Source organism: Lissotriton vulgaris, chromosome 7, assembly GCF_964263255.1.
Source record: "Lissotriton vulgaris chromosome 7, aLisVul1.2, whole genome shotgun sequence".
NCBI classification, from domain to species: domain Eukaryota; kingdom Metazoa; phylum Chordata; class Amphibia; order Caudata; family Salamandridae; genus Lissotriton; species Lissotriton vulgaris.
In genome coordinates, this window is record NC_141695.1 from 29,811,011 (window position 1) to 29,835,103 (window position 24,093).

General features: G+C 43.2%; 1 protein-coding gene across 1 annotated transcript; it reads right to left on the reverse strand.

Annotated features, from left to right (window-relative positions):
• Positions 1-11,798: 11,798 nt before the first annotated feature.
• Positions 11,799-12,758, reverse strand: LOC147700585 (olfactory receptor 5AR1-like). Its single transcript, XM_086929136.1, has one exon. The coding sequence runs from the start codon at positions 12,756-12,758 to the stop codon at positions 11,799-11,801; it is 960 nt and encodes a 319-aa protein (XP_086785262.1).
• Between the last annotated feature and the right edge of the window lie 11,335 nt (positions 12,759-24,093).

Consider the following 24,093-nt stretch of genomic DNA (forward strand, 5'->3'; position numbering starts at 1 on the left):
AGAACCTTGACTTCTAAGAACACGAGCAGGATCAAGTTCAAACCAGGTGAGAGCTCGGCTCGACCACAAGAAATGTGTCCAATTAATCGTCAGCACTAAGCACTTTTCCATTTTCAGTTACACGTTCACTTTTATGACAAACTTGAATTTAATAAATGTGTTTACTTTTAATAAAGCTTTTAAACTTAAATAGAGTCTGTGGTTTTTGGTCCTCCAGACTAGAGTGGATGAGCTAAAGGTTTTCGAATTTTTGCAAGCATGAGTCCGTGCCTCTGCCATCGGTGACTTTGGGAGCTAAATGACTCTGCCACACTATCTAGTCAGTAAGGAGATTGGGGCCGGGGTTCAACTACAAAGTCTGTTATCACTGAGGTATGTGGAAAGTCTAACAGTTACAGCACCTATTATAATTGATAAGCTAAGCGATGCATTATTTAGTGTCCATAGTTCTGTTTGTGCAGATTTGTCCCTGCAACAGTAGTAGAATGGATTGTCCTATCCAAACCAAAAGTAAAGTAGTATCTTATTATTTCTTGGTGGTGGTCATTCACCTTTTTATTGTTGGCAATGGTCAAAGCATAAACATTTAGAATACTTGAAAAGACAATATGGACAATCCCAGAGGACTACACTCAGTGCATAGAGCTATTGCTGACTAGAATGGGAGTCCAATGGAAATGCCAAATGTGCAATCTTAGTTAGCTACACAGACAGACTAATAAGAATAATCTAGTAATACCACACGGAGTCATAGGGATAAGAATTTAGATCCTGTCTACAAGAAGATCAAAGACGATTTAGAAAAAATCGAATGAGGAACGCTAGGAAAAAATAAGTACTCTATATTAAAATTAAAACTTACTGGGGCCAGCAAAGGAGCCCTCGACTGCCCGGTCCTGGCCTGCATCGACAACAGCACCCTCCTCCTCCTCCTCCTGTGTCCTCCTCTTGCCCCTGGGGGAAGCTGATGTACAACATGAAAGAAAGAAAAACAGAAAACATGGATGATATTTATTTCTCAACCAAATCAAACATTTAAAAAAGAACTAACAAAGTAACAAAATATTTTTGCGAAATAGCAAATAGGGAACGACTCCACGGGATATATTATTGACCAATCTCATGTGGTCGACTACGTCATTACTTTAGTATTGCTTGATTTGCGGACCGTCGAATTGGAAACTACCCTATGTAACTCACTAAACAAAGTACTAAAAAGGTTTGCCTAGGATTGGCAGGCAGCAGTCCGCAGCACGCAAAGTGACAGCCAAAGTCCATTGTGATTGAAGATCAGCGACAACACTAAAGTTTCCTACTACATTCACCAGTCATTAAAATACTCAAACTATTAATCCACCACCACTATTTCTTCTTATCGCCATGTGTACAAAGGAAGGACTGGACTTGAGTCTGTAGGGGCTGATTTATAAGGCCCTTGCGGCTCTTTTGCTCCATTGTTGCGTGACTTTTGTGACGCAGCGACAGCACATAAGAGGCGCAATGGTGCGGCGTATATTAACAACGTGACGCATCTGGGAGATGCATCACGTTGTAAAGCCCTGCGCCAATAGGGGTGTTCCGGCGCAAGGGAGGGCGTTCCTGCGCAGGAACGCATCCTAAAAGTGGCTGAGGGAAATCTACAAGATTTCAATCAGTCACTTTGAGGACAATGATGCGTGACTCAAACCCTGCGCCTGCTTGAAGCAGACGTACGGCTTGACGCAGCATTGGGGAGATAGGGCACCCCAGAGAATTGATGGAGCTGCACCATCGTTGCGACGCAACTCCAGCAATGCGCCACCTTTACGGCACAGATGCGTAACGCTTTGGTGACGTTTTGGGCCCATGGCGCGCCGCATTGTAATACGGCGCACCATGGGTGATGGTGGCGTGACGCACAATTACTGGCGCATCCCTGCAACTTTGCAGGGATGCGCCGGTAATTAAAAATCTGAACCTTAGTGTGTAGCATTGCGCAGTTCTTTCAACTACACTCATACATAATTTCACAGGCCAATGAAATGAACACAAAATCTAAAACAAATAAGCATAGTAGCAACACTACTGAGAAGGAGAGCAGTGTACCTGAAATGCACAGAAGATTTTGAAATAAAATGTACCTACAATGTAATGAGCAGCATTATTGCTCTTGTAAAAAAAACAAAAATTTGCAATATAATAACACAGCAGGAGAAAACATAGTAGTAAAGACATAGCTACTACTACTCACCAAGCCCGGGGATCTCAAGGCCAAGGAGGTCGAGCAGATCTCGCTCACGGGTCAGGACATCCGTCCAGCGGTGGGTGGCCTGGTTGTAGGTGCGCCAGACCCGAGAGTGGTGGTAAATGGCCTGGCACACCTTCTCCCACCGCTTCCGGCGCTCCCGGGCCCCGTACCCGGCACTGATCTTGCCGCCTCCCATGATGGTCCTGGGGAGGCGGCGCTGAACATAAAAAATGAGTTGGCCCACCTCCTCCGGGGTAAAGATCTCCCGTGGCATCACTAGCTCCCCCCTCAAACGCCCGCACGGGAGCCGGACACGGGGTGCGGGACCCTTCCCCTTCTCGGGATGCTTCCCGGCTCCCTTCACCATGGTCTGGGCGGAAAGGAATAAAGAAAATAGAATAGGGAAGAGAAGAAAAGAAAAGAGTTTACAAAAGTAGTTTAAAATTAACCAAAAGTAGCAGTAAACACAAAAATATAGGGCTAGAAAAATAGAGGGATAGATAATAAGTAAAATAGATAAAAAAAAACTTCAAACAAGCAAAGGATGGCAGAGATTGACAGAGGATACAAAGACCATGCCCAGAACCATAGCAATGAATGAGAAACAAGATGGCCGCGCCCGTTCACGACCGCGCGGGTAAGTTCGCGCGAGATTTTCCTTGCGAACACGCGCGAGACTGTACTGGCAAACCGCGGACTTTGCGAGATTACACTTCGCGCCCGGAAACGGAAATACGTCAGGCAAACAAGATGGCTGCGCCCTTGCACGACCGCGAGGGTAACTTCGCGTCTTGCGCTACGAGCGGCTCGCAAAAACGCACAAAACCTTGCCAACTAACACGCTGCAAAAAAAACAAATTGCATATTCGCACGAATTTGCGGCTTCCGAATCCGATCTTGCGCGTGTTCGCACCCCGCGAACCCCGCGAAATTGCAGAAAAACGAGTTTTTCAAAAGTGAAAGCACTCGGCAGGGGCAAGAGTTCAAACTCATCATTAGTAACAATTCCCGGTAGTGCTTCCTGACTGGGGCCCCTCCAGAATTCAGTTGCTAGTTGCAACAATTGTATGACCCTGCTCTGACCCTCACAGCAGGCTCATACAATAGCTACAAGTAGGCCACAAAGAAGGTCCTGGGGAAAAAAAATGCACTGCAACAGAAAGCAAAATTACAGATAAGGAAGCAGGTGCCAGACTGGAATTTTAAAACAGTGACACATTAATAAACTAACCCCAAATTAATTCATCTGAGTTGAAGCAGGGATGGTGTGCTTGCTTTTCCCCCCCATAATCTACAGTAATGATGAACCAGAGGGTGGCATTGATGTAACAGAGGGTTGCAGTGGTGAAACAGAGGGTGCTGGGAACCTGTGATGATGAACCAGACGTAGAAACAACATAATTCGCGACCGTTGCGCGACGAAATGTAAGTTCGCAATTGCGAACTGGTACGAAACCCTCGCGAACTGGCAGAAATCCTTGCGAACACAAAAAAAAAAAAAAATCCGCAAATTCGCAAGAATTCGCGGATTTTGCGGATTGCGAGTTCAAAAATCCGCAAATTCGCGAACGCGAGATCCGCAAAATTCGCCCATATATATACTTACTATCTGATTTTCCAGGTGAAGAAATATGAGCATGTATTAGGAATTTATTTGGAGTAGTTTCTATCAGAAATGTAGGAGGAGATAGAAATAAAATAAGGGCAAGAGTTAGGAGATATAAGTAAAATAGTACACTACTAATTTTGATTTCTAAATAATGCACTGTAACTTACTTGAATAATTAGCTAGTGAGCTGGATCTTTAAAGATGTTTGTTCAGGAACAAATTCTTCAGAGTGTTGGCATCTTCTTTCTATAGAGTTAGAAGCAACAAATGGTAGAATGCATGTATCCCTTTTATAGTATGTGTATTTTGTGTGCTTTGATTTGATTGGTTGTAGGATGTAATGAAGCATTGTATAGGCTACTTTGAATTTTTTTGTTGTTAATTGGAGTGTTTGTTGATGTGAGAATGGTGGTATGTGGTGATTTCTGCATTAAAGCAGGTTAGTTGGTAAATAAAATATATGTGTAAGTGAAAATAAGTAATGAAAATGTTTGTTAAATGTAAAGAATATTTTTTAAATGATAGAACGCATTTAATAGAATGTATAGCAAATGTAGATAAATAGGAATGTTATAAAAGTAACAGGTATTATATGTAAAATGTATTTTGTATAGAGCAATGACTTTTATTGATGATTAATATGGTATTTTATACATGAAAGGGTACAAAAATGAACTCGATATTTTTTTGTAAATGATATTTTAGTAGTCTATATTTTAGTTGTCGATATTTTGTAGTGTTAGGGGTAATTTCATGTAAAACGATATATTTGTAGTCGATATTTATTAAGGCGATATTTATGTTCTCGATATTATAAAGAGTCGATATTTTTGACTCAATATTTTTGTAGTTTGTGTAATAAGTATAGAAAGTCGATATTTTTGTCGATAATTTTTCAACGATATTTTAGCAAGTCGATAATGTGACCGTCGATAATATTTCAGTGATCCATATAATATATCTATTGTCCCTGGGTGGGGGTCAGCCCATTACCAAGAGGCCTGACCCTTCCCTTATGGATTCCCTAGTGGCCAAATGTGATTCCTGTTTGTGGAAAGCGGCGCACTGCGATCCACGAGCAGGAATCTGTTTGCCAGTGGCATCATTGGAAACAGGAGACTCTCCCCTTTCCAGCAATGCCTACCACACGCATGGGAGGCACAGAAACTAAAAAAAAAAAGAGATGCAGGAGCAGCAGGAAGGTGCGGGAAGAGACACAGAAACGGTTCTGCGTCTCCCCCAGGGATTAAAAAAAAACTATCTCCGGTTCTTTGCACTGGAGGATTCTCCAAAGCCCTTGCTGGTGATGGCATACGGCTGTTCCCCACACCACAGAGGGTGTGCGCCTGTTGGTCATCTGCCGACGAGCACAGCAATCAGGTTAGCTAGCTGTGAGCCCTGCCATGCCTGTGAATTATTTGTTAGGCAAAGACCTAGAGCACACTGCCTGGCAGTAAGCAGAGCTCTGGTCACATCTGGAGATTTTGGGAATCTCCTGAGTGGGTCTGCATGACCACACCGGTCCATGACTGCCCAGGATGGGAGTCAAAGGAGCCTGGAAAAATGCAGCCCCCCACGCCCCCCAGAATCTACTGAGGAGGACATTGCTGCCCTGGGAGACCTGTCTGAGTTTGCTGGATGGCAAATTGAGAGTTGGCCCTTCAGACAGGAGTTCTGTAAGGCACATATAGTGCCCAACCCTAGAGGACATGCGGTGGCAAGCTGAAGCCTAGGCAGCTGGTGACACCGATGGAGATCACATAATATATTGGGAGAATGACCTTCTGCGTAGTGAGCCTAAAGCACCATTGCATGGGTCAACATGTATGTTGGTGGTCCCCCACTGCCGCAGGGCCTTCATACTGGGGCTGTGTCTTTATATTACCCATGCAGGACATCTGAGTCAAGACAATATCTTTGCCAGGTTGTCTCCCACTACTATTAGCCCTAGATGAAGACATCCTCATATATATTCAATAGGACCTGTCCCACTTGAATCCCTTACCTATCATTGGAATCCCCTTTGAAAGGGTAGGTGTCGACATAGTTGGACCCTTGCATTTCAAAACTGCCTTAGTCAACAGGTTCTTCCTGGGTTTGGCAGAGCATACCACTAGGTACCCGCAGGCCATCCCTCTGATGACTGTGACTGCACCTGCAGTGGCTGTGGCCCTAATGGCGGTTTTCAAATAGGTGTGGTTCCCGAAAGACGTGGTGCCTGACAGTGGCAATAACTTCATGTCAGCATACATAAAGTCTATGTGGGAAGAGTGTGGGTTAACCTACAAGAGCTCCACATTCTACCATCCCCAAACCAATGGGCTTAACGAAAGATTTAACAATATCCTGCAGAGCATGATTATGGGTCTGCCTGAGCCCATGAGGCGGAAGTAGAATATTTTCTTACCATGCCTGCTCTTTGCTTAGAGTGAGATACCACAGAAGGGTGTTGGGTTCAGCCCATTAGAACTCCACTATGGGAACCCTGTTAGGGACTTCTCAGTCTAGTGATGGTGGGGTGCGAGCAAGCTCCCAAGAAACCCCCCAGGATGTGGTTAGCTACATGTTGACCTTAAGGAACCAGATGCAGAAGTTCTAGAAAAAGGCTTCCAAAACTTTATAAGCCAGCCAGGAGGTAATCAAACTCTGGTATAATCAGAAGGACATTCTGATGAAGTTTCAGCCTAGCCAGTAAGTGTGGGTGATAGAGCCAGAAGTGTTCTCAAAGACTATTGGACAGGGCCCTGTGAAGTGAAGGAGATAAAGTGGAAGCCTTCTACTTGGTGGGCCTCAAGACCCCCAGACACCCCGTAATCACCTCAAACCCCACTACGAGAGGTCCAAGGTCACCATGCTGCTGGTGATAGATGAGGAGTGGTTAAGGACAGTGAACCTCTCCCTGGCCTCCTATCATCCAAAGCAAAATAGGGTGAGTGAATCTTCTACCCTGACCCCCAAACAGCAGAGGTACTGTCACCAGTTATCATGACCTGCAGGCACCATGCCCATCTCACGCCATGGGCAGACTCCTCATCTCAGGTGGTGGCCTCTGTGTCTGCACATTGCCTGGGAGTCTCCCAGCCATGTGGCAAAATCCATTTGTTCCTCGGCCACAGGTATTGGCTCTATTTGCAGCAACTGTGCAGGAGTGGTCCTTCTTAGCCCTCCATATTGTTGTAACCCCTTTACCATATCATGTTGGCCGCTATGGACAAACTCTTGCAAGGTGTGGTAAGACTTGCGAGATTGCTGAAACTCGTGGCGGCCTTCTTGGTACTGTCAGTATTTAAGTTGCGGTGATCCCTTCATGTGTGCATGTTATTGAAGAGTTATTGATCGGTCCCGACGTCAAGAAGAGCATGTAGGAATATCGAAGAGCGGCAAACACATCTTTCTTCTATTGTGTCGATGAGTGGTGCAGCCCCTGAACTTGGTATGCAAAAAAACAAAACATTTTGGATGCTTTGTTTCACAAGTGCAAGCCTTCCTTCCATGGGGGATTCTTCAAGAGAATGGAAACTCCAGAACTAGAGACAGTTGGTCTGTGGCAAAAGACTATTTATGCTATAAATGTCTTACTTTTTTATACAGGTCATCAGCATTCTGGAAGGTCTGTTAACTGTGCCTTTATGATAAAGACTTTGGGTCACTGAGGGGTGAATTAACACTAAATACTGTGGATATGCGTGTGCGACATTAACACAAACGTTGAGAACAATCTAACATACAAGAACATGTGAAGGTAACATTTAAATAAGTGTAAACATTATTGTGTGACATCATCACTACATGTTGTGAAATTCTGGCTGCAAGATTGTGTGAGATTAACACTAAATGTCAGAACAGAATCAACCTTATGATCCACAAACTCGTAATTACTAGAAGGTATATCAAACTTGGGTTCATCTACACCTCCTGTTATAGGAACACTTGTTGCAGAAATTTGTATTGCTTTTTAAATCTCCTTGCCTAAAGTATCATCCCTAATTCCCTTCCTCCCACCTGGTCATTCCGATACTCTGTGGATTTTTCCAAACAGAGTCAGGGCTGCCGATGATGGGCTTCTGGAGGCACTGTTCCTGAGGATCCAATGCCAGCCCTGACAGAATAACAGTCCCAAGAATTATAGTCCTCCCGAACAGTGCCGACCTGAACGGCCTCCATGGAAAGATCTCTGTGCCATGTTAGTCAATCTAAAAATGGAAATTACTGCCTCACAGGCAGAAACTGCTGACCTGACTAGTAGGGTCAATCAAATGCAAACCAGATTGGAAACCCTGCACTTTTCTACACCACTGTTTGATAGGCCCAACAGGACTCGCCCATCCATTTCAATGACAATACCAGCAGCTGTCCCGTTAGCCGCCCTGGAGCGATTTTTAGGAGACCCAGCCAAGGTTCCAATATTTTTAACAGGAATACATTTACATTTCATAGTGCATCCCCAGGCCTTTCCTGATGCTCAATCAGGATTTACATTTCTGATCTCATACTTAAGCGGTGATGCAGCCGCTTGGGCCATCCCATTAGTGAATGAGGATAGTTCTCTATTATACGACTGGTCACGCTTTAAGACAAAATATCAAAAAGGTCTTTGACAAAGGGACCATAACCGTGACGACGACGATGCCTCCTCCATGGACATTGCAGGTTTCTGGCGACATTGAACTTTACCTTCTCAGACATTTTCTACAAAATGTCTTCTAAGTTCGAAGGTAAGAAAAGGACAGGCTCAACCCACTTTTTGTATTCAAACTGTGATCCATCATGGTCCGCCATAATTTTAAACATTTCCCCGATCATGCGCAACAAGATGTCCATGGTTGGCGCTTTGACCTTTTTGTGTGCTAGATTTCACTTTACTCGTTGCCTCTAAGCTAAGACTGACTGATTTTGTGCCAAGCTACCAGAGGGTTAAGAACAGGCTAATTTAATGACTTAAGTGGATCACCCTGATGCCATTGTGGCTCTTGCTTGAGAAAGGCTCAACCCCCTTCAACCAACAAGCTAATTTCTCACAGCAAGTAATGCAGAGAAAGCTGTTGGGGTTGGGCCATTGCGTTCTGAGCAGGGGTAGACAGGAAAGAATCCCAGACAAAAAAACAATTGCAGTTCAAGGAAAGAAGTACCTGGCAACAGGGATGGCTAAGGAAAGGGCGAACACTGTAGGTGAAAGTGTCTTAACATGGAATAGAGTAAAAAGGCTGCCTCATATGAGAATAAGGAAACTGCTGCTTAACAGGTAGACAGATGGCATAAAAGGGTTCAAAGAAGAAGAATGAAGTTTGTCCAGCCCATTATTCAGAACTATAGGAGACAAAGGGAAATTGGGATTGTCCTACGTGTGATACCAGGATAACTTAATCAAAGAAATGGAATGGTTGGGGGTGAGGGAGAAGGTGGGAAGTATAGATTAGGGCAGTTGTGGTGGTACGTACTGTAGAAAACACCTCTTAGCTTCAGTTGGTACCTCTATGTATTTTTGGAGGTGAGTTGTGAAGAGCTCAGTGGTCATGTGACAGCAGCGAGGTTCTCATGCTTTGGGAGAAGAGAATTATACCTTGAAGTGGGGTAATATTGTGTGCTGTACTGTCTCTCTGACTTACATTGGTAGGCGAGGCTCTTTGGATGGACTGAGGTGTGAAGTTGGAGGAATGATTTAGAGAATAGATGAGAGACTTCTGTCCAGCTTCAGCTCCCAAAAAGGCAAAGAGTGCAAGGGAGCTGAAAGAACACCATTTGTTGAGGGGTTTTCTGGTCACTGTAAAAATCAAAGGAAACCAAAAGGTGGAGTGATATCCAAAGCTTGGGGTAATTTAATGAAAGCGATAGACGGACTAGAGGAGGATATTGGTAAACAGTCAACTCTGGACTCGATGCTGGGACCAGTAGGTCGGGACATGTAAGACCAGTAGGTTAAAATGAGATTTTGGGCAAGCAGGATTAGTGCAGGACTAGTAGTACTCAGGAAAGGTAAAAGTCCTGAATAAGAAATTTGGAAAATTAAGAGAGGGAACATCATTCAAACCAAGACGAGTGTGGGTTTATTTGTTTAAAGGGTCAGTGGAGTTATAGTTGTATCATGCATTTGGGGAGAGCGGCAAATGGCTCACAAAGTGTGTTGTTAGATCTGTCCTCCCTCTGGAATAAAACTGTAGGAGCATGCTTGATTGGGTAGCCATCAGTGTAGATGCAAGTTGGCACGCATCCACAGGATGCACTCAGGAATCTTTCCCTTAAACGTGCCCTCCCTCAGTTCTCAATCACCGACCTGGTAGTGTGGGAAAGGTGGTGCAGTTCTCCTTTGCTCCTACAGTTTCAGAACTTGGTGAGGACAACCATGGGACCACCTGCCTCTGGAGCACCTACATGGCCATCACTTTACCCTAATGCAGAAGTGACATCATGCACCTTTCACCCTGAATGACATCACATGAAGTGACAGCATATGACATTTAATCTGATGACTTGACAGTACATGACAGCATCTGAGTGTTTGCCATGCTAAAATTACAGCAAGTGACATCATCAAAGTGGCTGGAAAATGCTAACTAGATCAAATCAGAAACTCCAATAAAAAAATAGTCCAAGCCCTGTTGAAAGTGCTCCATGTTTATTGCCAGACTCAAACAGGGTCCTCAAATATAGGGCAGTACGGAAATTAAATGATGTGAAGACTTTGTCCAAACGTCTTGTAATAGGGCTCATAGCCCTTCAATGATTTGTGCAACAGCTCATTATATGAAACATGCATATAAATATTAGCAGCTCGTTATGTGTCAAAAATGTCCATTAAAGACCCAGTTAATTAATTTGTAGTTGGCTGACATTCACTCATCGAAGAACAGTATTTAGAGGGTGAGCTCCTAGTGGCCGCAGCGACTCGTGACTGAATATCATTGCTGATGGGAACTTTCAAAGGGACAAAGCCAAGCAGGAGTATGGAGGGGACAGCAGCATATTTCTCCATGATCTATAATCAATATTTGGCTCCCTTACTGGGAAACTAATGGGTCAGTGGGGCACTAAATGTCCATTGGCATGACAAATATGGAACAGGGAAACACTGACCCAGTTACCCACTGAAGTGATGTCTATTAAGGGTTCATCCCATGGGGTAGAACTAGTTTAGTACCCTAATAATGCCCCCATGGGAGCTGACCCATTCATGTGGTCCGATGGGTAATAATCTCCTGGGAGGCAGATCAGGTGTATCCACCATTTGCCTGGTCTCAATGGATTTGAAGCCCTCTTGCATTAGGATAACAAGGAGGTTTGATGGAAGTGTGCCAAGTCAAGTTTTGCCTTTTTTGTATAGTGAATGTTGATCTTAAATGTCACATTAATCAGTTAGTGTTTGGCTGTGGTACCTTGTTGTGAGAGCATATGTCTTCTCAAACTCTTTCTCTATAGCCTCCTTTTGTATGATTTGTTTCTTAGCTGAGGAATGGGAAACTCCACAGGTGTGATGCCACATGCCATAAGACAAACATATTCATGCATTAATGCCAATAGGGTCTTAACCTGAATATCCACCTCCCATTGGATATACAGGTTAAGAACTGGTCTGAGCAGGCCTTAGGTTTCAGCAATATTCGCGCTTAGCGAAAAAAAATTCCTCACTACGCCTGCATTGATAATAGGTGATAGCAATGTTAGCAACTGCTAACAGGTAGAGTACGCCCACTTTGCTTGTCATTAGTGAAAAATATCGATGACATGCAATGCGGGCCCCAAACCGCTTGCTATGGCCTAAAAGCTGTCGCTAACTGCTGTTAGCAACAGCTTGCTAATAGGGCGATACAATTATCGCCCCTTTAGCGGGAAAAAGTCCCACTAAAGTGGCGATAAGGCCCTTGATAATATGCCCCTTGGTCTTGATGTTATAAACAAACTCTGTTAATTCATGGGGCATGACCAGAGATAAGGATACATTCTATAAGTACAGCTTACATGATTAAATTACTGCAGTACAGTGTTTGTCTGCCTTAGTTTCCCTATAGCTATTTTCAAAGCGCCTTTTACATCCTTGTTTCTCAAACTGTAAAGAACTGGATTCAACAGTGGAATGACGATCATATACATTACAGCAAATATCTTGTCCTTGTCCAAGGAATAGCTTGAGGTCGGTCTCAAATAAACACCAAGCTCAGTTCCATAGAACAAAAAAACTGCAGTCAGATGAGAGGAACATGTGGAGAACAACTTCTGTCTCCCTGTGTTGGAGGGAATTTTCATGATATTTGAAATGATTAGCACATAGGAAGTTATTGTTAAGATGAAAGGCCCAAGTCCCGCTACAATACCTCCTCCGATAGTTGCGATATTTATGAAATATGTGTCTGTGCAGGATAGTTTCAGAAGAGCAGTGAGATCACAAAAGAAATGATTGATTTCATTAGATGCACAGAAGGATAAATTTGATATCATAAAAACATGTGGTATAGTGTCAAGACAGTCTACTGTCCAGGATGTTACAGTCAATGAAATCATGGCTCTTTTATTCATGATAGATGCATAGCGCAGGGGGTTGCAAATTGCAAGGTACCTGTCATAGGCCATGACCGACAGTAAGTAAAACTCTGTGCTGATGAAGCAAGCGATAAAATAGAATTGAAGAATGCATGCAGAGAAATTGATGGATTTGTCAGATTTCTTGGCTTTCAGGCAGACTGCCAGCAGTTTTGGGATGGTGACCGTTGTCAAACCAATATCTAGGAAAGATAAGTTATTCAGAAAATAATACATGGGCTTTTGAAGATGTGTATCAATGCATATTAATGTAATAATGACAAGGTTTCCCAGAAGAGTAAATAAATACATGACTAAGAAGAGAATGAAAATTGGAACTTGCAGCTGAGGATTTTGCGATAATCCCAAAATTAAAAATTCACTCAAGCGAGTCCGATTCTCCTTTTCCATAATTCCAGGGATTTGTGTTGTTGTTCAATGAACAAAGGAAGATCTGGGGAAAAAGCAAACACAAGATTATGAAATGAAATAAAATGAATTCGTACTTGCATAGCGCCCTGCTACCCCAGCTGGGGTGTCCTGGCGCTGTAATCATACAGCTGTGGAACCCTTCCTGGCTTTTCCCTGTGAAATGTCCACTCCTGGGCACCCCCAAGGTGAAGCCAGGCATCCGAGCGCTGTTGGGGCCGTTGTGGAGATTAAGCAAGCTATTGCCCAGAGTTGCAGAGTGGGAAAAGCAAAAGATATTGTAGCTGAATTAAAAAGCATTGATCTGGCTAAATTGTTGGCATTGCTTTGTAGTGTATTAAAAAAATAAAGACCTGAGTTGCAACTAGTAGGCCAAATGATGAACATCAGCCCGAGGATGAAAGCTGTGTTGCCACCAATTACTGTCCAGGTAGTAGCCAAATATTGAGAGAGAGTGGGTGATCACCCCTTCCAAGACTGTCATTAATACCGTTTCCAGCCCTGGACCTTTGTGCGATAGCCTAATGCATTCTGGATGTTGTAGTCATGTTTTGATTTCATTTTACCAATTAGCATCCTAAATGAGTAATTTATTGATTAAAAGTTTAGGAACTGCAACGTTGTCCTTAAGGGCCTGGAGTCAGGAGGATCAAACCCAAATGGGGACTGAGGTGAGTATCATGGAGCTGGTACAGGCCCAGTGCTTTATTTGAGATGGTGTTTTCCGGTGCTAAGCACTGTCACTTAATTATCGGCACTGACATTTATGACAATCTGCAACATGGTGGCAGTGTTTGTCCAATTTAGAGAGGAGCATAACAAAAGTTGTTTATTATTTCAATATATATTAAAAATGACTAATACCTTTTGCCAAAGCCATTCTTATGGGGCTGGGCGCCTGGATCAGTCAGAATTGTCACACTTGTAGGATTGTGATGGTTAGCAGCTGGGTTGATACTGTAATTGGCAGCACTGACTACGGCAAATGGGAAACATCCTTTACGATGCAACTTTTACAACGCAGTACCTTTACAACGCAGGTTTTTCAACGCAAGTCATTACAACGACTTGAACTGGGGGGCGCTCTAGGATAGGTAATAGTTTAATTTACTATCCAACACCTTCCCTACTATCCACGGGGACTGGAGTTGGAATAGTAAATTAAACTATTCACTATCCAGCACCCCCCAACGCAAGTCGTTGTAACGACTTGCGTTGAAAAACCTGCGTTGTAAAGGCATGCGTGGTAAAAGCATGCGTTGTAACAACGTACATCCACGGCAATGGGTGGTGCAAGCGAAAGTGGCCTGCTGACGAGGACTCTGACACTCATTTATTTTGCACAATAAACACTGTGCAGGCATGATGGAAAGGATTGTCTTCGACTGAGCAGCATGTTTATTGAGCTCATCAGGGTGGCTTGTGCATTTCAAGATGACTATCTGCTTCTATTGTGGCTTTGAATTTAGTTTACTTGATTGATTTTTCAAGCAGTATGTGTATACAGCCTTGCAGACTCACAGGAGGCGGGCCCAGTGCATGGTCACATCTGTTGTGTCATGTTCACTCTTACATTTTGTGTCTGGAACTGTTCAAGTCACAGTCAGCCTTATTTTGCCCTTACAATTGCTTTTCTCATATACTTTCTCAGACAATTATGTACATGCTTGGTTAATTGCAGTTTTGTACTCAATAACCTGTACGTTGCACATGTATTTATATGTGATCGTTTTCATGCCGGCAACAATTTCCGCCATTATTTAAGCTCAGACCTTCCAACTCACATGGTGCCACTATCTGTCACAATATATTGACGTGTTTCCAGCTAATTGTTTCGCAGCCCGTGTCCATTACGGGTGTGAAACATCCCGAGGATATTGGTCGTAGCCTCAGAAGCTTTTTGGGGGTGTTAAAAGGGGAAGGTAGTGAATTAAAGTGCTTCAGGTTGTGCTCAGCTCTTTGCTTCACCCCATGTGAGAAACTAGCTTAGTAAATGGTGCTCACTTATGTAAGTGTAGCACCCTGCACTATTCCAGACAACTCTTATGGTGATTTTAGGGGTCTTAGACAAGCTTAGAAAGTTCTCTAAGTGGAAGCTGTAGAGAGCAGCCTTCAGGCTTAGTCCAGAAGGAGTGTAAAGCAGCTTCCTTTACCAGACCTTAATCTTAATGGTATGGGTTAAGTGAAAAAGAACCACACAGTGTATTTATAAAAATAGATATTTATTTTAAGACACTAACACATAACAATATCTCCTACCCGGAGATATAACACAATACACATAATACTTTGCATATAAAACAGGTAAGTAGCACAAATACACAGTGGATGCCAGGGGGAGACCAAACCATATACAAAATGGGGGAATACGAACCATGACTCAAGATAAGAGTAGACCCATAAAACGTAAAGAGCCGGGGACCCAAGGACCCACCCAAGGTGAGTATCTAGAAACCTCACAGAGGTCGTGTGCAGAGTGGGAACTCCACCGCGCACTCATTTAAATTCAATGGGTAATTTGCAGTTGCAATTTTAAAGAACAAGACCCTTCCCAATGGACCCTGAAGAACCACAATGGAAGACAGAAGGTTGGAGAGTCATCCCACCTGTGGATACCCTTGGAAACAGGATACCTACACCAGGGAAGCCGGTGCATAGGTGTGAAGTGAAGTCGCAAACCACAGTCGAACCCAATGGAGGACTTCGGGAACATGCTGCTAAAAAATAAGGTGAAAATGTCCGGAGGAACTGTGGATTCAAGTTGAGAAGTACCTGCAAGCGGAGTGGACAGAGGCTATGCCACTCAGTAGTGACCAGGAGGTGCAAAAGATGAATACCCACAGATGTCAGGAGATGCAGGAGAGTTGATGATGAACTTGGAGCTGCAGCTGTGTGGACCAGACAATGCTGAGGAGGACTGGAAGCCATTCAAAAGCTTCCTTGTGCCACATATTGAGAGCTGAGGGCTCTGTGTCCATTTGGAGTACCAACATGCCTTGGCAACTGCAAACAACATGGTAGACAAAAAAAGTGCAGTGTTGAAACCAGCAAGGTCCAAATGACTCACCAAGAGTAGGGGAGTTGGAGTAAGCCGTGAGCAATCAGGGAGCCCACTGGAGTCAAGAAAGACCCTGAAGAGGAACCACAGGCCGCAGACACAGGAGTTGCAAGAGGACCTCCAGCAGCTCACCAAAGATGCAGGACCACTGTGCAAAAGATGTGGTGAGAAGAAAGATCTTGGCTTTAGGTTGGAGCTTCTTGGAGCCCTAAGATCCCTGTTGAGTGAGAGCAGTAATTCCTACTCCGCCCGCGTCCCCTTCATCAAAATAATTTTAGTTTAATATGTGTAAATTAATAATAAAAACATGCAATATTGAGTTAGTAGTGCTGTAGCATTGATTCTTATGTTCTATGTTTAAAATAAATATATACAATTAAATTGCATTAATATTAACATTAATATTATTATAATTCTTTTTTTAATTGTTTTTGTACTTTGCCATAGGGAGAATACACTTTCAGTGTGGAGACCTCCTTATGGTATGTTAGGGGGAAAAATAAAAAAGTTTTTTAAATTTGGAAAAGTTAATTCCATTTTTTTTATGTTAATGTAAATCAATTCCATTTGAATGTAGAGCAAAAGGAAAAACACTATTGACTTTGAAACAGATATTTGATTAAAATTTTAAATTACAAAAAATATTCCCACTTAAGGTAACAAAACATATTTTTATAATGCATTAACAAGTGTTAATTGTTATGTCGGAGAGTAGTGATGTAACTTGAGTTAAATTTCAATCAAATCTTTCCTCTCACATTTTTCAGGAAGTAGAGCAGGAGCTCCGTGCCCAAGGTATTGATTTTTTTTGTGGTTCAGTTAGAAGATGTTGTTAAGGGCCTGCCAGTTGATCTCAAGCATCGGCCTTGGCTTGCCACAGAGGATTTGCTGCAAACCAAGTGGAATTTCCTTATCCGGTATTTTCTCTTTCCAAACACTTTAGGCAAAATAACAAAGGAGTTTAAGATAACTTGGGGGGGGGGGTGATTATGGTATCTGTACCTATTTCACAATAATGCTTTGGGCTCAACAACCTTGTCTGCTTTTCAACAAATCCCCACAAGAATTCAGAGTGGTTCATGTTTTATGAGTGATTTTTATTAGGACAAAAGCCAACCCATGTGAACCAAGCACCTCTCATGAAACCTCTTTTTTATTAAAATGTTATTGAGCAGAGTAAACAAAAAAAAGAATATTAAGAAGGAATACTCATACAGACAACAAAATTCATACTTCTGCAATCATTACCATTAGAAATTATTCTCCCAACAGACATTATGACATTATCAAAACTATTTCTTAGATAGTAAAGTGCAGGTGCTAAATTGCAGATGTTCCCAAACTTCCTCTTCACTAAATTGTCAATATATACTTTACAATAGATTAATCTAGTACATTGACTTATCTTTTATTCAGTACTTTTCCAAATTGTAGATGTGCTTAACTACATTACTATAGAGTCAGCTAGGTGTATTTACCCTTGGAGATCTTTTTCCATCTGATCCAAATACTTCCATACTGAGATAAATCTTTTACTTGCTCAAATCCATTTTGCATTCGCTTCTTCATATTTTTTTACTCAACTCATTTTTAAATGACATTCTAAAAAGGTTGGTACTTTTGTTGTTTTCCAATTCTGGAGGATCAATGAGAGTGCCACCAAGGTAGAAATTGCTGAAAACATTTCCCCCCCTCTCGTTAGTGACTGGGTTTGGCTCTGTTTAAATAAACCGAAAAGTGCTAACTCAGGCTGAGGTTCTACCCTTCTCAACAGGCCACGGCTAAGTTAGACACAAATTTATTAACCAAGCACCTCTCATGGCTACAAGAATTTTCAGAATTTATTTAACTCTAGTCTGGGTGATCATTTTTTCAGTGTTTATCTTGCAGGAAACTTGGCCAGGGGAACGCACTCACTGTAACTGATATATCTGCTGTGCCAAAAGCACCTACCCTAACGTTCATAGAGGGGTATCCATAATCTTTCAAAGCAAACTAAAAGGACAATTACCTACCATAAAAGTTCCCTGAAATGAAAGTCTGCTCTTCTATCTTGAGCTCTCTGCCACCTTCCCCTTTTCAGGAATATTGATGTATCACCCCTCAGGTTCTGCTTCAGAATTTAGCCAATCTCTCCCACAGTTATTAGCTCAACTTAGCCTACAGAAGTCCAATTTCACATTACTGGTTGATCTTAATCTACATATTAACAATTATACAATAGCAGTAAAAGCATAAAAAACCTTATTAATGATATGGCAGCCATCCAGATGATTCAGTTCGTAAAACAACCATCCACAAATTGGGCCACCTACTGGATCCTATTTTCTGTAATATCACTGAGCTCAAAGCGGATGCTCCTATCCTAATATATTGGATGGACCACCACTTAGTGCCCTTTTCTTTTCACACAACCATGCATAAATGATAAATTGCCCCTCCCCGCTAAGCAAGTCAATGCTGGTCGAAACTGGAAACCATTTGTTGTGAAACGCTACCTAGTGGAATCAATCCCTAGAATGGAAGGGGAAATTGGAGAAAGATATAATGAGTTTGAGGACTGGCTCAGAAGCTCCCTGGATGCCCTGTTCCCTATGAAGCCCCGGGGGACAAGTCGTCTTGTAGGATGCACTCTGTGGTTCTCAGCAAATCCAATGAAACTAAAAAAAGGAAGCAAAACAAATGTATAGAGTGTGGAGAAAAACATATAAGTTGCCTAGCAAGGCATTATGCAAGGAATCGATGACAAAATACCAATGCTCGATTATAGAAGTAAGAATCTCTTACTCAGTTCCAAAATAGAAAATGTCCTCCAATTCTTCAAAGAATTATTCAAACTAGTAAATAGTCTTATCAGTGGCAGCTGTTGACGGTTTAAAGTGGTGCGGCGTAAAGTTATTGTGGTGTTGCACTTAGGCGAGCAAGCGTAGCGAGCGAGCCCGAACAACCTACAGGGGGGTCAGGGGTTTTACACCCGAGAAAATTTTGAAAAAAAAGAGTCGATAAATGGAGCATTTTCAAGCAAATTTGATGAAGCGGGAAGGTTGATAAAGCACTTGCGAAAGCATTATGACATCAATAGTAGAGATTTTATATAATAATGATGTAGGTAGTCGCTTGTTCAGTATAATCATGTGAGGTGTCAACACTCACCCCAGTGTGGTCTCCCTCAGGCTGTATTCTCCTCCATTCAACAAAGAAAATATTTCTAAAACAATCAGTGCACCGAAAGTCTGGAACCCAATTCCACCAGATACCATATAGTCACGTCTTTCCAAAAACCTCAAAACAGAATGGAAAATCTTACTATTCCAATTACCCTTCCTCCGATAATGGCATCAGCTGATAATTGGGTCTAGTTTTTCTTGACACACCAACCTGTTATCACAATCACCTTACATGGACATCTGGCTAAATCAGGTTATAGGCATCCTAACCAGAACTCCCTATAATCGTAAATAAATGTATTTTTCTTTTTTTTATTCTTGCACAGAGAAACATAACCATCTGTAAAGTGGTCTGTGAGCTCCTACGAGCACCTAGAGGCTTACTCTGTGCTATATAAAACTGCAGATAAACTAACAATTGAAATAAAAAAGTGTGAAGAAATATTTATTTGTTTCCTCTTTTGTATGGTCCGACTCTGGGTGGCTCTAGGGTCTTTTCATTAATATATATGGGGATTTATTTGCCATGAGCCCATGAGGTGACTTACAACTGGTCTTGCATAGCTAGGACGCTTTGGTTGTACTTGTATTACACAGGTAGTGTGATCATTTATCTGTTGAGGTATTAGGGTTCTTGTTTACTGGCAGCAGTGGAAAAATGGACCACACCACAGGTAGGCCATCAATATAGTTTGCAAGGTTCCAGCTAGGATGCAACACCTACACCCACATCTGTTGACAATGGATATTAAAAAATGTAAATATAGGCAATGTGCCCTTTGCACATTTATAACAAAGGAATGTAAACCTCTAAATAGTGCTGAGCAAAAGTTCCCATGTGGTAAACATGCACAGACTCTTCTTATGTCTCAGCAGACACACATTTCCTTTCGTCCACTAGACTTAGGGATGTAACTATGCATATTGATACATGTAAATCAAATATCTTAATGCTAAAATAGTGCAACCTATATGCCCTGCTTCAGTGAGTTTCTAGCATCAGCACAGAGGTTACAAACTGATATATAATATTGGAAGAGAAATGCCTGGTTGTACTGTGGAATTTAGGGTTCATGGACCCGATGAAAAAGATGGAGGCACTGATATATAGTAATGAATAGTAAAGTGTGGTGCAAGACTTCTAGGCTCTACCCTCACACAGCCTGCCTACTACTGCAACTCAGGATGACGTGTGTCCATCCCAGGACAGGTCAGCCCGACTGGCATTCACTACTGAGGGGGAATATGTTTCCACAGGGAAAGGGAAGGAGCACACCAAGGGCATACTTGTATTCCACAGTGGCTAGTCCCGTCGCCCTCTGTAGTCCTTTATCCTACAACCTCTGAGCTTGGCCGTTCCTGCAGCGGGCTCGGAGGAGGTTCTTGGACAACAACGCTCTAACAAACTCCAGAATACCTACATAAATAGACGATGGATGGGTTTTCAGGCCGCAAGATACATGTTGCATTTGCGATCAGCGTTGTCCCCGCAGCAACGCATGAAGTACCTACCAGTGAGGGTAAAGTTTGCACTACTGATGCCTTCTCTGCACATCGTGTGCATCTCTATTGTTTGCACTGCTATTCATTTATGCAACCGTCTACGCTGACGTGCACCCGCTGTGCCTGCTCAGAGGGGGAGGAAGCTTAGACTGTGCTGCCTGTACTAGGGACTATTATGAACGTTTTGAGACAGGAGCGTGCCTGTCAAAGCTGCTTTCACTGCAGGGTCAGCCAGGAAGGGATTGACAGCAGCGCTTTTTGGCATCTTAAGCCTATTTTTTTTTCTATTGAACTATCAGTCGGGTACTCTACAAAGAGAGCCGCGGGTCATTCCCTTTCGCTCATGAAAGCAGCCACAGTATAAGGGTTCACGCTCCAACCTTTAACAGGCACTAATGGACAAGCGCCTAGAGGTGTTTCATCTCACGCTGTGCACTGCATTAATGGCTCACTCTGTGGTGTATTATTTGTACCAATTTATACCATGTGGCGTGGTGACGAAAGCGCTCTTAGGGTGTCATTAGCAGCAGGGCACAAATCCTAAAAAAAGAAGTGGGGGGATGCTGTCCACCCGCGTGGTACCCCGACTCGAGCCCTGATTAGCACCCTAATCTCCCCCGACAAACCTGCCTCTTGGAGTTACCGATAAGAGGGTGCACTGGTAGCTTTGAGGCAACGCAGGGCCAAATTACCACACATTACACATGGGATTTAAAGGTTCCTTGAGAAATGACGATTACCAGGTAAACCGGTGACTCCAGTCTGGATTCCTACAGTAAATAGGGATATGACAGAGAGAGGCTGAATCCGCAGCCATCGGGATGTTATAGGGGGGCTCGGATGAAAAGGTGAGTGGTCATGAGGGAAGGTGGGTCGCGCGGGGAGGGGGCGCTAAATGATAAAAAAAATTAAAAACAATTAAATAAAACTTAACTTACCTTTCCCGGGTCCCGCGTTTTCTGTGTTTCAGTTCCGGTTCCTGCTTTCCTTACCTATGAATTTAGAACTTGCTTATTAGTTGCCTCTTTGTATATGATCACAGTCGCACCACTTTTGACACAAGATAAGAAACAAGCATTGAAAATGCAATAGGTCTCGCCTTTGATTAAGTTAAAGCCATTTGCTTTGCTAATGGCATTGTATAGCAACGCAAATGGCTTTAACTTAAGCAAAGGCAAGACCTATTGCATTTTCAATGCTTGTTTCTTTTCTTGTGTCAAAAGTGCTGCAAAGTGGTGCGACTGCGATCATATACAAAGAGGCAACTAATGAGCAAGTTCTAAATTCATAGGTAAGTTATGTTCTCAGAAGAGCTGAGTCTTCATTACCAGCATCGAGACAGGTGACCAGACTGGACTTTAAGCCTAGTAGACAGCTGGTTCTAGGTATGCAGCACAACAGTATAGAATGCACCATGCTCTCTTGGGGGGGAAGGGGGTTGGTGAGTCAGATAGTCTAGCCAAAGAGAGGGAAGGGGTAGGTAAAGGGAACAATAAACTATTTTTTAATAAAGCTTTTCCTGCTGTTATAAGTGAAATTGTATTTAACAATATTCTATGAATTAAGCTCTTTGCAGCCTCTTCATTGGGATAAAGCTGTATTAAAAGTTTACAACACAATGTTTCAGCCCTTGACACATTACCTGTGTTAGACAGAGGCGTCAACAAACACAAACTACAGTAAGAACATCACACCAACTCTATTTTTCACAGAAACAGTAAGAGGAAAACGATATACGTGCTCAGATATTCATGTGGAGCCCACGAGTCACAGGCCTGATTCTTAACAAGGCCAGTACAGTCTTCCATCCTTCAGAGGTTGATGAAATAAGTGTACGAGTTGTGTAGTAAAAGCCTTTGCTGCATACTGTATGCACCAGGTAAAGGGCAGGACACACTAGGGTGTTGGGGTAACTTTGGCCTTCTTACCCCAAGCAAGAACTACACCACTTTGCAATAAGTCATGGTTTTTAGCCATCCATTCCATATCATTCAACTGAGATATATTAACACCTTGACCTCAATCAGGACATAAGACACCTTATCTGATAATGTACCTTCCGGTGTTACCAGCATGCATCTAGCTGCCAAGGTTTTAGATTTGCCATGTGTGACAGTTTCATAATTTCTGTGTAATTATGAGTAACACTTCAACAACTATGAGTGATATTTTATCATGAGAAAAATCAAGCAATGAAGACAAGAGAAACAGAAAGTTATTGACAGGCCGTATAGAGGAATGTTCAAACGGCAGGAAGCGCTCCAGCTGGGGGGGACAGCCGGAGACCTTGGGAGGGTGTTTAATTGAGAAGAATGCTTTTTCAGTTGGTGTTTCTGCTTGAGGAAGGAAGAGCAAAAAGTGCATTTAACACAGAGAATGTTCCTACACCGAGCATGGTCCCAATCGACCGCTGCCGAGACACAGTTTGCGAAAAAGTCCTGTGACCCTGCTTTTTTATTAACCAAACACGACCTGCAATTAAGTAACTTGCATCCTTCTTTCAAAGTCCCCGTCTAGAAAAAAAAGTTAATCCTTTAATCATCCAATTTTCACCATCCCTCCGGAGAGAGACATCTTGTTTACCTGCAGAGTCTGAAATGAAAAGCTGAAAACAGCCTCGAGGTCCCCCTGCCCAGTCTCTACTACCACACGCTCGGCCCTATCACTTGTGCGCATCTTCCCATCTTGTCCCAAGGGCTGCATGTGCCATGGATGGACAGAGGGTGGGGGCGCCACCGTGCCACGGGCCTCGTCATCCCTCTATCTCTCTGAGCTCGAGGTCCCCAACAACTAACTGCAGCAGAGAGGGAGAGAGTGTGGGGACCAGGGGGAGGGGGGAGGGTGGGAGTGATGCTGAGGAGAGGGAGCAAGTGGAAAGAAAGGGTGGAAAAAGGTAGGGAAAGAGCGTGACAACCTAGTGAGGGAAGGGGGCAGGTGGGTGAGAGAGAGAAGCTCAAACAGGGGAAAGAAAGGCAACGGAGGTGAGAAAAACGGGTGTAAGACAGGTGGGCAGAACAGGGGACAGATTTAAAAGGGATGACGACGAGGTGGTCCCGAAAGTGAAAGAGCGAGGGTCTCTTGTCTTTATGGGGCCAAGTGTTTAAACACATGGCCCCATAAAGATAAGAAACCTTTTACGCCAGAAGGAAAGCAGGAGATCACGTCCAAGTGGGCCGTCCAAAAAAGCCAAAGGGAGGCAACATACAAAGCTCTTTTTTAATGGCTGGACACCGTTTAGCATAAACGGTGACGCCAGCCAATGGAAAAGGGGGGCGGGCTTAAAGCCTTTACTGAAACTCCTCAAAAACATTATATCTCGCCGAGCGAGCTGCGCATGTGCGCAGCAACGCTAGCCGAGACCTAAAAAGGGAAATTGGGCATGACTGGGTTGGTCGGTCCAGTAAGTACCCACAACAGTGGGCAAGCCATTCCCCCCCTGCCCTCGAGCAGGACCGCCCACCTGCCAACCCCCAACCAGGCACTCCAGGGACTTCTGCTTTCTGAGGAAATATAAATGTTATGGTCAAGTTGTGTTCCCTATCGTGTACCCCACCGTCTCCATGTACCAGCTTAAAGTGCATGTAACTTC